This window comes from Trematomus bernacchii, unplaced genomic scaffold (genome assembly GCF_902827165.1).
Source record: "Trematomus bernacchii unplaced genomic scaffold, fTreBer1.1, whole genome shotgun sequence".
NCBI lineage: Eukaryota > Metazoa > Chordata > Actinopteri > Perciformes > Nototheniidae > Trematomus > Trematomus bernacchii.
The window spans coordinates 12,207,339-12,224,698 of record NW_022987973.1 but is presented as its reverse complement, the minus strand read 5'-3'; the positions used below and the strand labels follow the sequence as shown (position 1 = coordinate 12,224,698).

The 17,360-nt window shown below is 38.5% G+C and overlaps 2 protein-coding genes across 2 annotated transcripts in view; both read left to right on the top strand.

Annotated features, from left to right (window-relative positions):
- The first annotated feature begins 679 nt into the window (after positions 1-679).
- LOC117471391 (trichohyalin-like) lies at positions 680-15,707 on the top strand. Its single transcript, XM_034116362.1, has 4 exons — positions 680-1,585; positions 4,748-5,157; positions 5,257-5,394; positions 15,522-15,707. Exons 1-4 carry the CDS (start codon positions 745-747, stop codon positions 15,705-15,707), a joined length of 1,575 nt encoding a protein of 524 aa, XP_033972253.1. The 5' UTR covers positions 680-744.
- The window catches only part of rasa3 (RAS p21 protein activator 3), a 38,363-nt gene continuing 36,620 nt past the window's right edge, over positions 15,618-17,360 (top strand). Inside the window, exon 1 of the mRNA XM_034116593.1 lies at positions 15,618-15,865. Within this exon, the coding sequence (XP_033972484.1) occupies positions 15,811-15,865 (55 nt within the window). The 5' untranslated portion in view covers positions 15,618-15,810. The remainder of the gene's footprint in view (positions 15,866-17,360) is intronic.

Sequence of the window (17,360 nt, the reverse complement as noted above, 5' to 3'; positions counted from 1 at the left end):
AGATATCAAAATAGAAATTAAAAAGTAGAAAATATGCATTTGACGTGAAGATGAAACATAATAGAACATGTTGCTTACTTCCCATTGGAATTAATAAAGCATTTCGATTGTTTACATTTCTTTATATTATCTAAACACAATTGCGTTTCTAGGCAACAGCATGGTTCCATTCTTACTTCCTGTCAGCTGATGTCCTTCACTCGTTATTTGGAATGGAACCATCAGAATGATGACATCATCTTTTGCTTTCATGTAGAATTCTGAATTCTGCATTGATCTTCTAGAATTCATCAGAGCACCAGAGCAGCAGAGCAGCAGACAGAAGCAATTTGTCCAGCTAGTGTCAGATCATTGCAGAAATAGGTTTTGTTGCAAGCAAACATTAGGGATACTTGCAGTGTTTTTTAGCGAGATAATCTTCACAAGTGAACTCAACTTTTGTGGGATTTTTGTGACGTTAATTCAGTCGAACAATTACATTTAGTTTGCTAAACAACAGGTCATTTCGTCACAGCAGTAGAGATGGAGATGAACAATAGAGATGAGCTGGCAGTCTGGCTCGAGATTCTGGAAAAAGAAAATCAGGAAATGGAGTTGTTGCTGGAGCAGGAGAGGACTCCCTTAAGGGATAAGTTTGAGATTGAAGGCGCTAAAAAGAAGGAAGCGATGCTCAAAGCATATACAGCAGCTTTGCAGTTTCAGCACAATGTGAAAGTGAAAGCCCAGGAAGAGGTCGAAGCCGAGATGGCTGCCTTGAGAAAGGCAAACCAGGAACTCAAACAACTGAAAGAACCCTGTGTTGAGGAGCAAGATGTAGAGATGGCTGCTTTGCGTGAGACAAATCAGGAACTCCAACAACAGAAGCAGCGTTGTGTGGAGGAGAAGGATAAAGAGATAGCTGCCTTGCTGAAGGAAAACAAAACACTGAAACAAGAGAAGGAGCGTTGTGTTGAGGAGAAAGATGCAAAGACGGCCGCCTTGCAAAAGACTAACCAAGAACTCAAACAACAAAAGGAGCGTTGTCTTGAGGAGAAATCTGTAGAGATAGCTGCTCTGCGTGAGAGAAACCAGGAACTCCAACAACAAAAGGATCATTGTGTTGACAAAGCTGTAAAGATAGCTGATTTGCGTGATAGAAACCAGGAACTCACACAACTGAAGGAGCGTTGTGTTAAGGAGGAGGCAAAGATGGCCGCCTTGCAAACAACAAACCAGGAACTCAAACAACAAAAGTTGCGTTGCGTTGAGGAGAAAGATGCAGAGATAGCTGCTTTGCTGAAGGAAAACCAAACACTGAAGCAAGAGAAGGAGCGTTGTGTGGTGGAGGAGGCGAAGGTGGACAAGAAAGAGGTTGTGGAGGTGAAAGTGGAACCAGAAGTGAGGCACAATGTGCAAATGAATGCCCTGGAAATTGAGCAGAAAGTCTTGCGCGGAAACAATGAGGAACTGAACATGAAATATGGAAAGCTCCTCAAGATGCACGAGAAGGACAAAGCAGTGATGGCCACCTTGAGAAAGGCAAACCAGGATCTCAAACAACTGAAAGAACCCTGTGTTGAGGAGAAGGATGCAGAGATGGCTGCCTTGCAAAAGAGAAACCAGGAACTGGAACAACAGAAGGAACGCTGTGTGGAGGAAAAGGATGCAGAGATAGCCGCCTTGCTGAAGAAACAGCTGAAAAAACCACCACAGGCACTCTCCGTGGTGAAGGAGGAGCTTGTGGAGGTAAAGGTGGAGTTGGAGGTGGAACAGGAAGTGAGGGTGGATCCACCTGAGCAAACCAATGAGCCGATCCCAACAACGCAGAGGAGGACAACACCACGGTGGAGAAGATTCATCAATTCCTTTTCTTGTATCCGCCCAAACATCAACGATGACTAAAAAGGAAAACATAAGACTCAAAGGCAGCCCTGACATCGGCTTTAAAAACTTTAAAAAAACAAACTCACAACATCAAAAATTAGTAAGACATTAAAACATTTCAAGTACAGTCTAAAGCTCAAAGTGAGTGAGCAACAACATATACTCACAGCCAGTCAGGATATATATTTAAACACTTAACAGTTATTAGATCTGGTTAGACATCAACAAAGGTTCCAGAAGAGACTCACAGTGATGTGCAGTTTTAGCCACTAGGGGCAAAAAAACAACCTTAATTTTAAAATAAATAAACTATTCCTTTGCTTCTAGCACCCCTAAATAAGAGGAACATTTAGTCATTACAAGTTATCAGGTTTATGTTATATCGTCATGTTTGGTTTATAGTGTTCATTTTCATATTTAAGTTATATTTTTCATATTTACTTAATAGTTCATTTTTATATTTATGTTATATTTATCATGTTTAGTTAATAGTCAATTTTTATATGTATCTTATATTTTTCATATTTACTTAATAGTACATTTCTATATTTATGTTTAGTCCATTGTTTTCTTGTTAAGTTAAAGTCTTGTCAATCAATAAAAAAATAATAATGATAATGATAACAATACTGACACGTTTGATTTATTTCACGTTTGTTTCTCCTGTCTAAGTTTAGCTTCTTGCTTTTAATTTCAAGTCACCAGAGATTTAGTCTGAGAATTCAACTAATAATAACAATCAATACAAAGACATTCAAATTCAAAATAACACTAGAATTCTTTCTCGTTTGTTCCTCCTGTTTTTGTCTAGTTACCTTTGTATTGAGTGACTTTAGCTCACCTGGCTCTGCCCTGATCAATACACTGACTTAAAGCTACTTCAGTACTTACTTTATTACCTTGTTTACATTCAACAATTATCATAATAAATATAAACAAATTAAAAAACAACACTATGTATTTGATTTCTTTCAAGTTTGTTTTAGTCAACTATTTGATTTTAAATGCAACAGCACCAGCAAAAGTAGATTTTCTTTTACATTTCTGCTGATGTCCAGGTGTACAGTATATCAGTATGTAGTGTCTCTACTTTAAAGAGTCCTCTCCTGCTGATGTTCAGGTGTATATCAGTATGTAGTGTCTTTACTTTAAAGAGTCCTCTCCTGCTGATGTTCAGGTGTATATCAGTATGTAGTGTCTCTACTTTAAAGAGTCCTCTCCTGCTGATGTTCAGGTGTATATCAGTATGCAGTGTCTCTACTTTAAAGAGTCCTCTGCTGCTGATGTTCAGGTGTATATCAGTATGTAGTGTCTTTACTTTAAAGAGTCCTCTCCTGCTGATGTTCAGGTGTATATCAGTATGTAGTGTCTCTACTTTAAAGAGTCCTCTCCTGCTGATGTTCAGGTGTATATCGGTATGTAGTGTCTTTACTTTAAAGAGTCCTACAATTAGATGGAAAACAGCTGCAAAGAGACAGAAAATTACAACAAAGAGACAATTAATCACCATAAAAAAATATTTTAGTAGAGAAATGTTTTCATTGAAGTTAATGTGTTGAAGGGAATCCTGTAAAAAAAAGTTGTATTCAAAATGGCACTTTATCAAAATGCAATTGAGTGCAACTTCAACGTAACTGTATTTTTGGTTCCTATTAGATAAGATGTACTTTATTGATCCCAAATTGGGAAATGTTTGCGTTGCAGCAGCATAAAAAACAAGGCATTGCACATAATTAGAAATTAAAAGAGTAGAAATAAAGATTTCAAAAATTTGAAAGATATCAAAATAGAAATTAAAAAGTAGAAAATATGCATTTGACGTGAAGATGAAACATAATAGAACATGTTGCTTACTTCCCATTGGAATTAATAAAGCATTTCGATTGTTTACATTTCTTTATATTATCTAAACACAATTGCGTTTCTAGGCAACAGCATGGTTCCATTCTTACTTCCTGTCAGCTGATGTCCTTCACTCGTTATTTGGAATGGAACCATCAGAATGATGACATCATCTTTTGCTTTCATGTAGAATTCTGAATTCTGCATTGATCTTCTAGAATTCATCAGAGCACCAGAGCAGCAGAGCAGCAGACAGAAGCAATTTGTCCAGCTAGTGTCAGATCATTGCAGAAATAGGTTTTGTTGCAAGCAAACATTAGGGATACTTGCAGTGTTTTTTAGCGAGATAATCTTCACAAGTGAACTCAACTTTTGTGGGATTTTTGTGACGTTAATTCAGTCGAACAATTACATTTAGTTTGCTAAACAACAGGTCATTTCGTCACAGCAGTAGAGATGGAGATGAACAATAGAGATGAGCTGGCAGTCTGGCTCGAGATTCTGGAAAAAGAAAATCAGGAAATGGAGTTGTTGCTGGAGCAGGAGAGGACTCCCTTAAGGGATAAGTTTGAGATTGAAGGCGCTAAAAAGAAGGAAGCGATGCTCAAAGCATATACAGCAGCTTTGCAGTTTCAGCACAATGTGAAAGTGAAAGCCCAGGAAGAGGTCGAAGCCGAGATGGCTGCCTTGAGAAAGGCAAACCAGGAACTCAAACAACTGAAAGAACCCTGTGTTGAGGAGCAAGATGTAGAGATGGCTGCTTTGCGTGAGACAAATCAGGAACTCCAACAACAGAAGCAGCGTTGTGTGGAGGAGAAGGATAAAGAGATAGCTGCCTTGCTGAAGGAAAACAAAACACTGAAACAAGAGAAGGAGCGTTGTGTTGAGGAGAAAGATGCAAAGACGGCCGCCTTGCAAAAGACTAACCAAGAACTCAAACAACAAAAGGAGCGTTGTCTTGAGGAGAAATCTGTAGAGATAGCTGCTCTGCGTGAGAGAAACCAGGAACTCCAACAACAAAAGGATCATTGTGTTGACAAAGCTGTAAAGATAGCTGATTTGCGTGATAGAAACCAGGAACTCACACAACTGAAGGAGCGTTGTGTTAAGGAGGAGGCAAAGATGGCCGCCTTGCAAACAACAAACCAGGAACTCAAACAACAAAAGTTGCGTTGCGTTGAGGAGAAAGATGCAGAGATAGCTGCTTTGCTGAAGGAAAACCAAACACTGAAGCAAGAGAAGGAGCGTTGTGTGGTGGAGGAGGCGAAGGTGGACAAGAAAGAGGTTGTGGAGGTGAAAATGGAACCAGAAGTGAGGCACAATGTGCAAATGAATGCCCTGGAAATTGAGCAGAAAGTCTTGCGCGGAAACAATGAGGAACTGAACATGAAATATGGAAAGCTCCTCAAGATGCACGAGAAGGACAAAGCAGTGATGGCCACCTTGAGAAAGGCAAACCAGGATCTCAAACAACTGAAAGAACCCTGTGTTGAGGAGAAGGATGCAGAGATGGCTGCCTTGCAAAAGAGAAACCAGGAACTGGAACAACAGAAGGAACGCTGTGTGGAGGAAAAGGATGCAGAGATAGCCGCCTTGCTGAAGAAACAGCTGAAAAAACCACCACAGGCACTCTCCGTGGTGAAGGAGGAGCTTGTGGAGGTAAAGGTGGAGTTGGAGGTGGAACAGGAAGTGAGGGTGGATCCACCTGAGCAAACCAATGAGCCGATCCCAACAACGCAGAGGAGGACAACACCACGGTGGAGAAGATTCATCAATTCCTTTTCTTGTATCCGCCCAAACATCAACGATGACTAAAAAGGAAAACATAAGACTCAAAGGCAGCCCTGACATCGGCTTTAAAAACTTTAAAAAACAAACTCACAACATCAAAAATTAGTAAGACATTAAAACATTTCAAGTACAGTCTAAAGCTCAAAGTGAGTGAGCAACAACATATACTCACAGCCAGTCAGGATATATATTTAAACACTTAACAGTTATTAGATCTGGTTAGACATCAACAAAGGTTCCAGAAGAGACTCACAGTGATGTGCAGTTTTAGCCACTAGGGGCAAAAAAACAACCTTAATTTTAAAATAAATAAACTATTCCTTTGCTTCTAGCACCCCTAAATAAGAGGAACATTTAGTCATTACAAGTTATCAGGTTTATGTTATATCGTCATGTTTGGTTTATAGTGTTCATTTTCATATTTAAGTTATATTTTTCATATTTACTTAATAGTTCATTTTTATATTTATGTTATATTTATCATGTTTAGTTAATAGTCAATTTTTATATGTATCTTATATTTTTCATATTTACTTAATAGTACATTTCTATATTTATGTTTAGTCCATTGTTTTCTTGTTAAGTTAAAGTCTTGTCAATCAATAAAAAAATAATAATGATAATGATAACAATACTGACACGTTTGATTTATTTCACGTTTGTTTCTCCTGTCTAAGTTTAGCTTCTTGCTTTTAATTTCAAGTCACCAGAGATTTAGTCTGAGAATTCAACTAATAATAACAATCAATACAAAGACATTCAAATTCAAAATAACACTAGAATTCTTTCTCGTTTGTTCCTCCTGTTTTTGTCTAGTTACCTTTGTATTGAGTGACTTTAGCTCACCTGGCTCTGCCCTGATCAATACACTGACTTAAAGCTACTTCAGTACTTACTTTATTACCTTGTTTACATTCAACAATTATCATAATAAATATAAACAAATTAAAAAACAACACTATGTATTTGATTTCTTTCAAGTTTGTTTTAGTCAACTATTTGATTTTAAATGCAACAGCACCAGCAAAAGTAGATTTTTTTTTACATTTCTGCTGATGTCCAGGTGTACAGTATATCAGTATGTAGTGTCTCTACTTTAAAGAGTCCTCTCCTGCTGATGTTCAGGTGTATATCAGTATGTAGTGTCTTTACTTTAAAGAGTCCTCTCCTGCTGATGTTCAGGTGTATATCAGTATGTAGTGTCTCTACTTTAAAGAGTCCTCTCCTGCTGATGTTCAGGTGTATATCAGTATGTAGTGTCTCTACTTTAAAGAGTCCTCTGCTGCTGATGTTCAGGTGTATATCAGTATGTAGTGTCTTTACTTTAAAGAGTCCTCTCCTGCTGATGTTCAGGTGTATATCAGTATGTAGTGTCTCTACTTTAAAGAGTCCTCTCCTGCTGATGTTCAGGTGTATATCGGTATGTAGTGTCTTTACTTTAAAGAGTCCTACAATTAGATGGAAAACAGCTGCAAAGAGACAGAAAATTACAACAAAGAGACAATTAATCACCATAAAAAAATATTTTAGTAGAGAAATGTTTTCATTGAAGTTAATGTGTTGAAGGGAATCCTGTAAAAAAAAGTTGTATTCAAAATGGCACTTTATCAAAATGCAATTGAGTGCAACTTCAACGTAACTGTATTTTTGGTTCCTATTAGATAAGATGTACTTTATTGATCCCAAATTGGGAAATGTTTGCGTTGCAGCAGCATAAAAAACAAGGCATTGCACATCATTAGAAATTAAAAGAGTAGAAATAAACATTTCAAAAATTTGAAACATATCAAAATAGAAATTAAAAAGTAGAAAATATGCATTTGACGTGAAGATGAAACATATAGTACAGCGGATAAGCACAACAATTGTGCATTTTATGAGAAAAGCATGACATTTCTAACATAGTTAGTGCATACCATAAGGTTTATTTTCAGATGTGGAGGGAAGTCAGATTTGACCTGTGAGGACCGTGAGAGGTCAAATCCAAGATGGCCGCCAGTCTCTCGGGTCAAATGTTCAAACACGTTTAATTTTGGAACCAAACATTGTAGAAAAACATTTAAGGTGTCATATCCAACTAAATTAGGGATGCCCAATCATTTGATGATACTTTTGAGATCGCCAGAATTCAAGAAAATGCATTTAGGTGAAGATAAAGGTAGAAATTGACCAAAAATAAGCTGTCAATCAGTTGAAATTTGGTGTGTGTGTGTGTGTGTGGTCACCCAGCGCTAGCATTAATACAGAGACTGGAGGAATATGGCTTTACTTGGCACAGTCTGCATGCTGAAGCAAACATTTGTTTTTGTCTTCAAATACATACTTACATGATTGTGACGAGCATAATATTTGCTCCCCGCCCAACTCTCTAAGTGCTTGAACTCCGTGACAGGAGGATGAAGTATGTATAAATGGATGGAACTATCAACAAAACAACAGCGTTTTATTCCCCAATGTCATATTTAATAGAAAAATAATGATGCACCACTTATTGGAGAAAGAAGAATGGGGAACAGAAAGGTTTAGAGAGGGACAACATGCTGAAACCTTGCAACTTCAGTGCCAGAGAAAAAAGGTACTGTGAGTACACTTGTGGTTATTGTCCTCATGTTGCACATAGAAAATTCAATTAAGATGTTTACCGCATGTGGGCAAAAATCCATCAATCTTTCAATTTTCTAAAACTTGTTATATCCTTAGAGTCATTTAAAATGAGTTTTTTTCTCCATGCCATGGAGTCTAAATGGGTAAACCTTTGTATTTGTAATTGTACAGCCATGCTAGGACAAACAAATCCCCTTTGCCAATGTTCTCTCTGCCACACACACAACATACATAACCCTTTCTTTGCATGACCTCTAAATGTCCATGTGAGCCACTAAAGAACAGAAAAAAAGCTGCGCTACCTTGGCTTTATAGGTGGACAGGCAGGGAATCGAACCCCAACCCTCTATAAGTGGAAAGGGACAGCGGTGAACCTTATAGTTGAGTGCAGCCCTTTGTTAACAGCGAGGGTTAAGAGAGCTGTTTGTGCTCTACATGGAACTGTTTTCCATCTCCCTCTTTGGTTTACATTATTATTATTATTTTTCTATTAAATATGACATTGGGGAATAAAACGCTGTTTTGTTGATAGTTCCATCCATTTATACATACTTCATCCTCCTGTCACGGAGTTCAAGCACTTAGACTTAGAGAGTTGGGCGGGGAACAAATATGATGCTCGTCACAATCATGTTAGTATGTATTTGAAGACAAAAACAAATGTTTTCATCAGCATGCAGACTGTGCCAAGTAAAGCCATATTCCTCCAGTCTCTGTAGTAATGCTAGCGCTGGGTGACCATAAATCCACTGGAATATACCACACACACACATTTTGCAAATTTCAACTGATTGACAGCTAATTTTTGGTCAATTTCTACCTTTATCTTCACCTAAATGCATTTTCTTGAAGTCTGGCGATCTCGAAAGTATCATCAAATGATTGGGCATCCCTAATTTAGTTGGATCCACCCACCCACACACACACACACACACACACACACACACACACACACACACACACACCTTATTTTTGGTCAATTTCTACCTTTATCTTCAACTAAATTCATTTTCTTGAATTCTGGCGATCTCAAAAGTATCACCAAATGATTGGGCATCCCTAATTTAGTTGGATATGACACCTTAAATGTTTTTCTACAATGTTTGGTTCCAAAATTAAGCGTGTTTGAACATTTGACCCGAGAGACTGGTGGCCATCTTGGATTTGACCTCTCACGGTCCTCACGGGTCAAATCTGACTTCCCTCCACATCTGAAAATAAACCTTATGGTATGCTCTAACTATGTTAGAAATGTCATGCTTTTCTCATAAAATGCACAATTGTTATAATATGAGAGCTTATCCGCTGTACTATATAGTAAATGTGAGGTAAAGTGTGTCGCCAATGTAACCGGTTAAAACTCAAAGTGGCGATGAGGTCTTAAAATGTATTAAATTTGATTCAGGATTCCTGCATATACCCTGTTTCTACAAAAACGTGTTGACCAGCATAGTTGAATATAGCTATCCAACTTCTAAGCACAAAAAATCATTTAAAATGCCATTTATCAACACAGTTGCATGATATATATATGTATATATGTATATGTATATATGTATATATGTATATATATATGTGTATATATGTATATGTATATATATATATGTGTATGTATATATATATATATACATATATATATATACATATATACTTAATCCCAGTATTTTTGGTGTGAACGCGACATAAGGGGTACTCACGGAACTAAACGCGAAAAGTACGGTGAAAAGTACTCCGGTGTGAACGCGGCTCTTGAATCCAAACTTCACTATTTTTGGAGTAACGCTAGCCGCTGCCATGTTAACTGACACTCCTGCCGTCTAGTGGGTTGCCAGGTTTGCGCGCATGGCGCTATAATCACCCAATCACGTTTTTCGAAAAAACTAAACGTAATATCTCACGACAAAAACAAACGCAAATATTTAATTTTAAACAGACAAGTCCTTTCAAGTCATCTGTCTCAAGCTTAAATCAAGTCTCAAGTCATGAATACCAAGTCAAAGTCAAGTCAAGTCTTTTATCAATGTTAGTCAAGCAAGTCTCAAGTCAAAAAATATGCGACTCGAGTCTGACTCGAGTCAAGTCATGTGACTCGAGTCCTCACCTCTGGTAGTTACCATGGAAACATGTCCTTAGTTCTGAATTAGCCTTGGAGTTGGGAAGTTTTAAGGCTTAAACAAAGTTTGTCTTTATTTATGTGAAAATATATACCTTGCTTCACCAGTTTATGGGCAACATCAACACTTCAATAAAACTACAAGCCAGTCTTTTTATGATTATCACCTCCATCCTGTTAATCATGTGGCCCATAAGGAACACACTAGGTGGTGCTATAACACTGACACTAGGTGGTGCTATAACACTGATCAGTCACACTTTGTTCTCTTTGCTCTCAATGGCTGACCAACTGATGTTATTCATTGCTGCGTTTGGCAATGCTGCTGCTACATTAACTACTTGCAAATACATCGATTTTTTACAATATTTTGAGACAACCTATTGTACATAAATGTCTAAAGATTTAGGTACATACACATTTATCAAAACAACTCTTCATGCAAACATCCATCATTTGAAGGGAAGCTGCTTGCACTAATCACAAGCAGAAATTGTGATTTAGGATAAAATATGTCTCACTCTTTATTCTGTTGAGTAAATGTTGTCTGCATTTAAGTGGTTTAAAAGAGACGGTTCTTAAACTCCTCTGCTCATAAAAGATCCAAGCTATCTAGGTAATAAAGAAGAAAACATAAACAAGGATGTTTTCATAGTGTCTGAAACGTTTACATTTTTTAGATTATCACATACATATCAGTGTACATTTCTTGTCTGGGGCTCAACCCTGGACTCAATTTCCCAGTTCACCTTCTTTCTCAGGTCGGCTTCAGCACATGCGTTTGCATCCTACTTTTCTTACATTGTCTAAACTACAGGTCACTTCAGACTCTAAATTTGAACTAAATCCAACATAAAATATTGTATGTTTTTATCTTTTTGTTCTCAATTTTTAATCAGAAACTATGGTAGATAAACAAAATGTTGTGTTTAGATAAATGTTAAGACCCCTGCTTTAGCTGAAAGGATTTATATTTGAATGTGTTGCTCATTAGTTTTTCTGTAACCCCACTACAAGCCTACAGCATGATTTCTGCTTTTCATCTGTTTATTTTCTACAGATGCAGTGTTGAGAATGAAGGAAGGAATAACCAACTCAGAAATAACAAGTTTGATCAACATGGAGGTTCTGCTTATGTTGTTTATATAAAGTGGTTTGATGTCCTTTCCACAAATCACAGGCATTCTTAAGGTGTTATTCATATACTATTCATGGAGATTTTCTTTTGTTTTGGTCCTAGAAAACCAGGATTAACTTTGAACATGTCAATCGCCATCTGTTCAACTTGATACCCTCTATCCCTCTCACATATATCCATACACAAAGTAGGTTGTGTGTGTGTGTGTGTGTGTGTGTGTGTGTGTGTGTGTGTGTGTGTGTGTGTGTGTGTGTGTGTGTGTGTGTGTGTGTGTGTGTGTGTGTGTGTGTGTGTGTGTGTGTGTGTGTGTGTGTGTGTGTGTGTGTGTGTGTGTGTGCGCCATGGTTGTTGTAAGTGTGCAGTTATTTCAAGTGTGCCAACGCCCTCAGACGCTGCTTTTGTGGCTAGCTTATGCATAATGAAACAACAGTGAGCATCCTTTCACTAATCTGCTTAGAGTCAGCATCTGCCTCATCTTCCTCTTTCTGTTATTGGATCTGCATTGTCCCACACATACACACATACTGTATGCAGGCACTTGTACAGACACTGTTTGATGCCAAGTTTATACTTGGACACATATTTTTATATCTTAGTAACATTTTTGTGCTTAAGATTAGTTAGACCTCCAAGGTTTGAGGGCCTTTTTCAACAACATTAACACTTGCACACACATACAGTTACACACACAAGCTTGTGGTTTACCACAGGGCGTAGCCACTTTAGCTAAACTGAAATAATTGTACGTCATAAACGTCTTTCCAGCATTATTTCCCTATGTGATGCCGTGCATGCAGCTACAAAAACTGTATTATTATCCTTCCCCTATTTTTACTTGCTGATAGGATACTACTTTGGTTGGTATGTCATGATAGTGGCAACCCTTGACTCTTGCATTGTAGTCTTATATTACAGCAATTTGACTGGTGTTACATCTGTACATGCAAATGTATATAACCTGCTGGGATAAAAAATGTATGTCAAGTAAAATCCCAAATCGCCCTCCCATCTCCCCTAAAGCTGCACAAACATGCAGCTGACAGGATGTGGCCAACATAAAGGACCTACATTATTGCTGTTTTCCGCTGTCATGAGAGGTTATACAGCTAGCTAATACCATGGTTATTATCTAGCCACACAGTTTTAGTGGAGATAGTCAAAGGCACAAAAAACGTGTTGCAAAATGTGTCACTGATATGCACGCACAGGCAAGAAATGCCCATTTAGTCAGTGGTGGTAAAGACTCAGATACTATACTTTCATGTAACATGTAATCAAAATATACTGACAAATAAAACATGCTTATTAAAATAACTTAAAAGCTGGTCGAGGTGGAACTCATTTTAAGTATTTACAGTTAAGTAGTTCAGTCCAGTGGCTCCCAAACTAAGGGTCAGGCCCCTCCAGCATCACTATGAGATAAAGAGAACAAAACATAGTTCTGCTTAACAAATCTGTACTCAATTTTGAACATTTCTCCAATTATTATTTTGTTTGTGAAGTATTGTATAACTTTAGACATTGAATCAAACCATGTGAAAAGTTTAGACTGGAAATGTCTTTTTGGTGTAACTGCTACATATCATAGACATCTGAAACGTGAAAAAAAAAAGCGGAAAAGTGGTCAAAAGCCATAAAAAGATTAGGAAAAACTCGATTGAACCACTGAACAAGTACCTCAACATTTTACATAGTACTGCATTTAGCAGTTAGTTACATCTCACCACTGGATGCACTTCCTACTACTGCATTCAGTTTGCTTTAGTGCATACCAGGATTGTTCGTGTATGTCAGTTCTCCCCTTGCTGACGGTAGCAATGAGACATAGCCTAATTAGATTTAGAGCTGTTCTAAAGGAGTCACAGCTAATCCCAACACTTCAGCTTGCAGCAAAAACACTGCAGCTAACCGTCGATATTAGTAAGACTGTCCGACTGTGCTTTTAGTCCCACATCTCTGCTGGGTTGGGCTCGGCCAGCTGGGTTTGCAGAGTCCTCCCAACCAGAGTCAGGCTATTCTGAGGAATGTGGTCATGGTGATCCCAGAGGCGTAGCCCAATAGGCTCAAGTGTGGGCTGATGATGACCATGTGTATTTCACCTGAATGGATGTTAAACTTTCCAGACATCCCTCCCATCAGTGCCTTTAATTAAGAACATTTCTCCATTGTCCCTATAAATATCTTGTTTGCATTTGCTCACTTTTGTCTGACACAAGTATAGTTTGATAACAGTTTTGCGGTCATGGTTAAGATATTTTAATTATATCTGTGAAAAGAGACAGCCCCAATCTTCTTATCCTGGTGGCATTTGACCATTCAAGAAGGGATTGACCCTGAAATTCAGATGATGTTAATCTGCGTGTTTGAGTATGATTCCTCCCATGTGTCAGTATTGATGTACACTGTTATGGAGGAAATGTGTGCTGTCTTAAAAGCAGAGCCCATCGCTTAAATCTTAAACGCAAGCTGTCATTTAGCAGTGAGGGACTTTCTTTTTGCTTTTTGCATCTCACACGTCACTTAAGGCCATGTTAGCCTATATAATAAAATGACCCTGACCCAACCTAAATTAACATTTTACTGAATGAAACATTTAGGTTAATTCATTTAAAGGTGGGGTAGGTAAGTTTGAGAAACCGGCTCGAGATACACTTTTTGTTATATTCCATGGAATGCTCTTAACATCCCGATAGCAATGAATATCTTAAATCTTAAAAAATCCATAAAAAAATGTCATCTGTGGAAGCCGTAGTACTGTAAAAAGCACGACCAATCATTTTAGCCGGCCCGGCTAAAACAACTGGATGGCCTACCTGCCTGTCAGCCTTCCATCTGTGCACAAACTTATCTCGTGCCCTCATTGGTTATGTGCACGTTCGTGTGTGTTGGAGGAGGGGCTCTATAAGGAAGTGGCAGATATTTTCCGGTTGTGTATTTTCAAATTCTAGCGCACTCAAGCTGGTTTCTCCAAAATTACCTACCCCACCTTTAAGGTTCCACGCAAAGTCCTGAGATGTCCTCACTTCTTGAAATGGAAGTGAGGCTAATCCTTAGTCATTTACGGCCTGTAAAGCTCAGATCATTGGAACAGTAATAGAATATTTACTCCACAGAAATACCAGTCTAAAGCTGTTTTGTTGCTTTTTGAATCTGCAGTCTATTTGATGTAGAAACAATCTGGCGATATCCAGTAAAGTTAGGCCCAATGCTGCTGCATGTGGGGCCCATGGAGGGGGAGAGACACTGAACAGCCACTGATGGTGCTTTGCCAGTTCTCAGATAAGAGAGGTATAAATAAAATGCTACGAGTATTATACGAGTATGGTCATCTAGCTCTGCCAGGAGCTACAGTTATGTATTTTATATAATTCAACATTATGAGCTAGTTCTTGTCAATTCAGAGTCTAGCCATTCTCATGATGTTGTAAACCAGTATGAGGGATGATTGATCCCATCATGACAACATAAAGACATGTCTGTTGGTTGTTGTCTGTCACCTATGTGATGTGTATGGTAGATGATGCTAAAGTAGCAAAATGTGAAGATTGCTTGCAAACACATTGCTCTGGTTATTAAGTGAGGAGATTCACTTTTAACTTAAGGGTAAACCACACTGTGGCACTTTGGAGCTAGACAAGACATCCTGTTTCGAGAAACTAGCTGCAATAGGTTGTGAGACAGGATTTTACTTAATCAATTCCTGGGATATTACCACCATGAGTAATCCAGTCAGAGTATATTTTTATTATGGGAATATTTCTGATAACTGGTGTGCAATATCAAACCTTGGATTTGTACCTGGACCAGTTTATATTTTAGCATTGTAAATATGTTTAGATGTGCACCTTACTGATATGTAATTTGTTGTTTTCTCACTTGTTCCTACTTTGCACTGCAACTGAGAATGTTGCTTGTGATTTTTCTTTCTTACCTAAACACATGGGATTCTGGTTTATATCTGGATATTGTTTAAAGAGAAACTTCGCTTATTTAGTGGTGGAATGTGCAAATGAGCAATGTTCGATTTCCACCATGGCAAGATGCATCTGCAACCTTTTTTGTTCATTTCCACAATATGTGTTTTTGTATCTTTTAAAAATCATGTTAGCAGAGTGGGCGGGACTTGGACTGTCTCCAGTTTCCCCATTGACACTTCCTTTCTTGTGTTAGTGGCACGGATTCAGCACGGATTACCCTCCATACCCATGTGTGGGCGGTGTTGTTTGGAGCCACACCCCCACTGGCGTTGCTGCTGCTGCTGAGGAGCTGGAGCTGAGTCTGCCCGCTTGTTCACCAGCAGCAGCCTGCAGAAGCAGCGATTGGGACCGGCGTGTGATCGCTGCCCGGCGAGCATAGATGTGCAAAACCCCTGGATTATCTGCGCGCTGGAGCCATTACCGACCACCGTGGAGGACTGTCTTTATCTAACCGTCAAAAGGGAAAGAGCCTCGGGGACAGCATGGCGGTAGAAGAAGAAGGTCTCCGGGTTTTCCAGAGCGTTAAAATAAAAATAGGTAAGAAAAGAGAAATCCCTACCCCCAGTCTGAGCGTCTCAATGGATGGCTCAATGCTAACGGGCCAGGCAGACAGTGAGGGCTGGAGGCTGGACAGATCTGTCCTGTTCCTGCTGCCATTGCAGTTCAAATCACACGCGTTCCTCTCACGCTGTTAACCGCAAACTGTAAACATGAAAAAGGAAAACAAAACGGGTGATAAGAGCTTGTGGAAATTTGGCAGCTGGCAGGAGAATCGTGTGTTAGAGGTATGGCAAACATAGAGACTTGGACTGCTGGCTGATAATAATGCTGTGCGACATAAAGGCTCCACAGTTGCACATACCCAGATGCGTTTTGGGGACACTTCAAATCAAATAAACCTTTATTATACCTTAGTTTCAGCCCCCCATTCATGTTATTGCAAACTCGTTTTTCTTTCTGGCCTCAACCTCCAAACATGCAGCTTTATGCTTAACTGTCTAGCTATTGATTGTTAGCCCAGATTTCTATTTTTAGATATAGCTGGTCTCCAGTGAGCTGCCACTGGTTTGTGGGAGACATGTGGTGCATGCATATCTTGTGAATGGAGCTATGAGGCGGTGTGCAGAAAGACAAAAAAATGGTCATGTCAGTAAAAAAAGTAATGTATGTATCAAATGGATTACAAGACACATTTATAACTATTCTAATACCTTATTATTATTTTATAATAATAACAATATTATTCTTCAAACAGAAGAGAAAAGCCCCCCTTAAGCTTACTTTTAAGATACACTCTTGACTTGAGGTTATGGTTACACAGCTTCTTTTCCAACATTTGGTCAATTTATTTTGTGACTTCAAATAACAGGTCTAACTTACAGTCAAATATTCAAAAACATTTAGTGATTATTTCAGAGCTGGGATCAGATAATTTGTTGTTGAAAAAGTATTTAAATGATAGATTGAGGATCATAATGATTTTTCGGTCAATCAACTAATTCATTACTTGATCATCTGTTTCAGCTGCATTCATAGTAGGCCTAAGTGTTTATTTGGTCCGAAATTATTTAAAAGGCCACACTCGATAAAATTTGATATTTTTTTAATCCTATAATATTCAAAACAAACAATAACTTCCTTTGTCTGCTTTGATCTGTTGTCTTGGGTCAACATGGGACTTTGTTAACGTCTGCTGTAGTTTCACTGACATCTGGCGGGCCATTCACTCTGGCTGTGCTGTCCCACTTTGTTTTGACTACAAACAGACAGGAGGGATGGGCAGAGAAAACAAAAACACACATACAAGCTGAGTGAGGATACCAGCTAGCGTCAGACAAAAAACCTTTTACAGTTGATCGGCTGTATTTGTAAGCTCCTTACCTTCTGTTAAAACTGTCTGTAAACAACTGGGGGGAGAACCACCCTGACTCGAGTTTATCAAATAGTTGAGCCATGGTGAGTTGATATGCTCAGATCTGCAGCTACACGTGTCATTTGATATCACAAAGGCCTCGTTAGATTGCACTTTCTG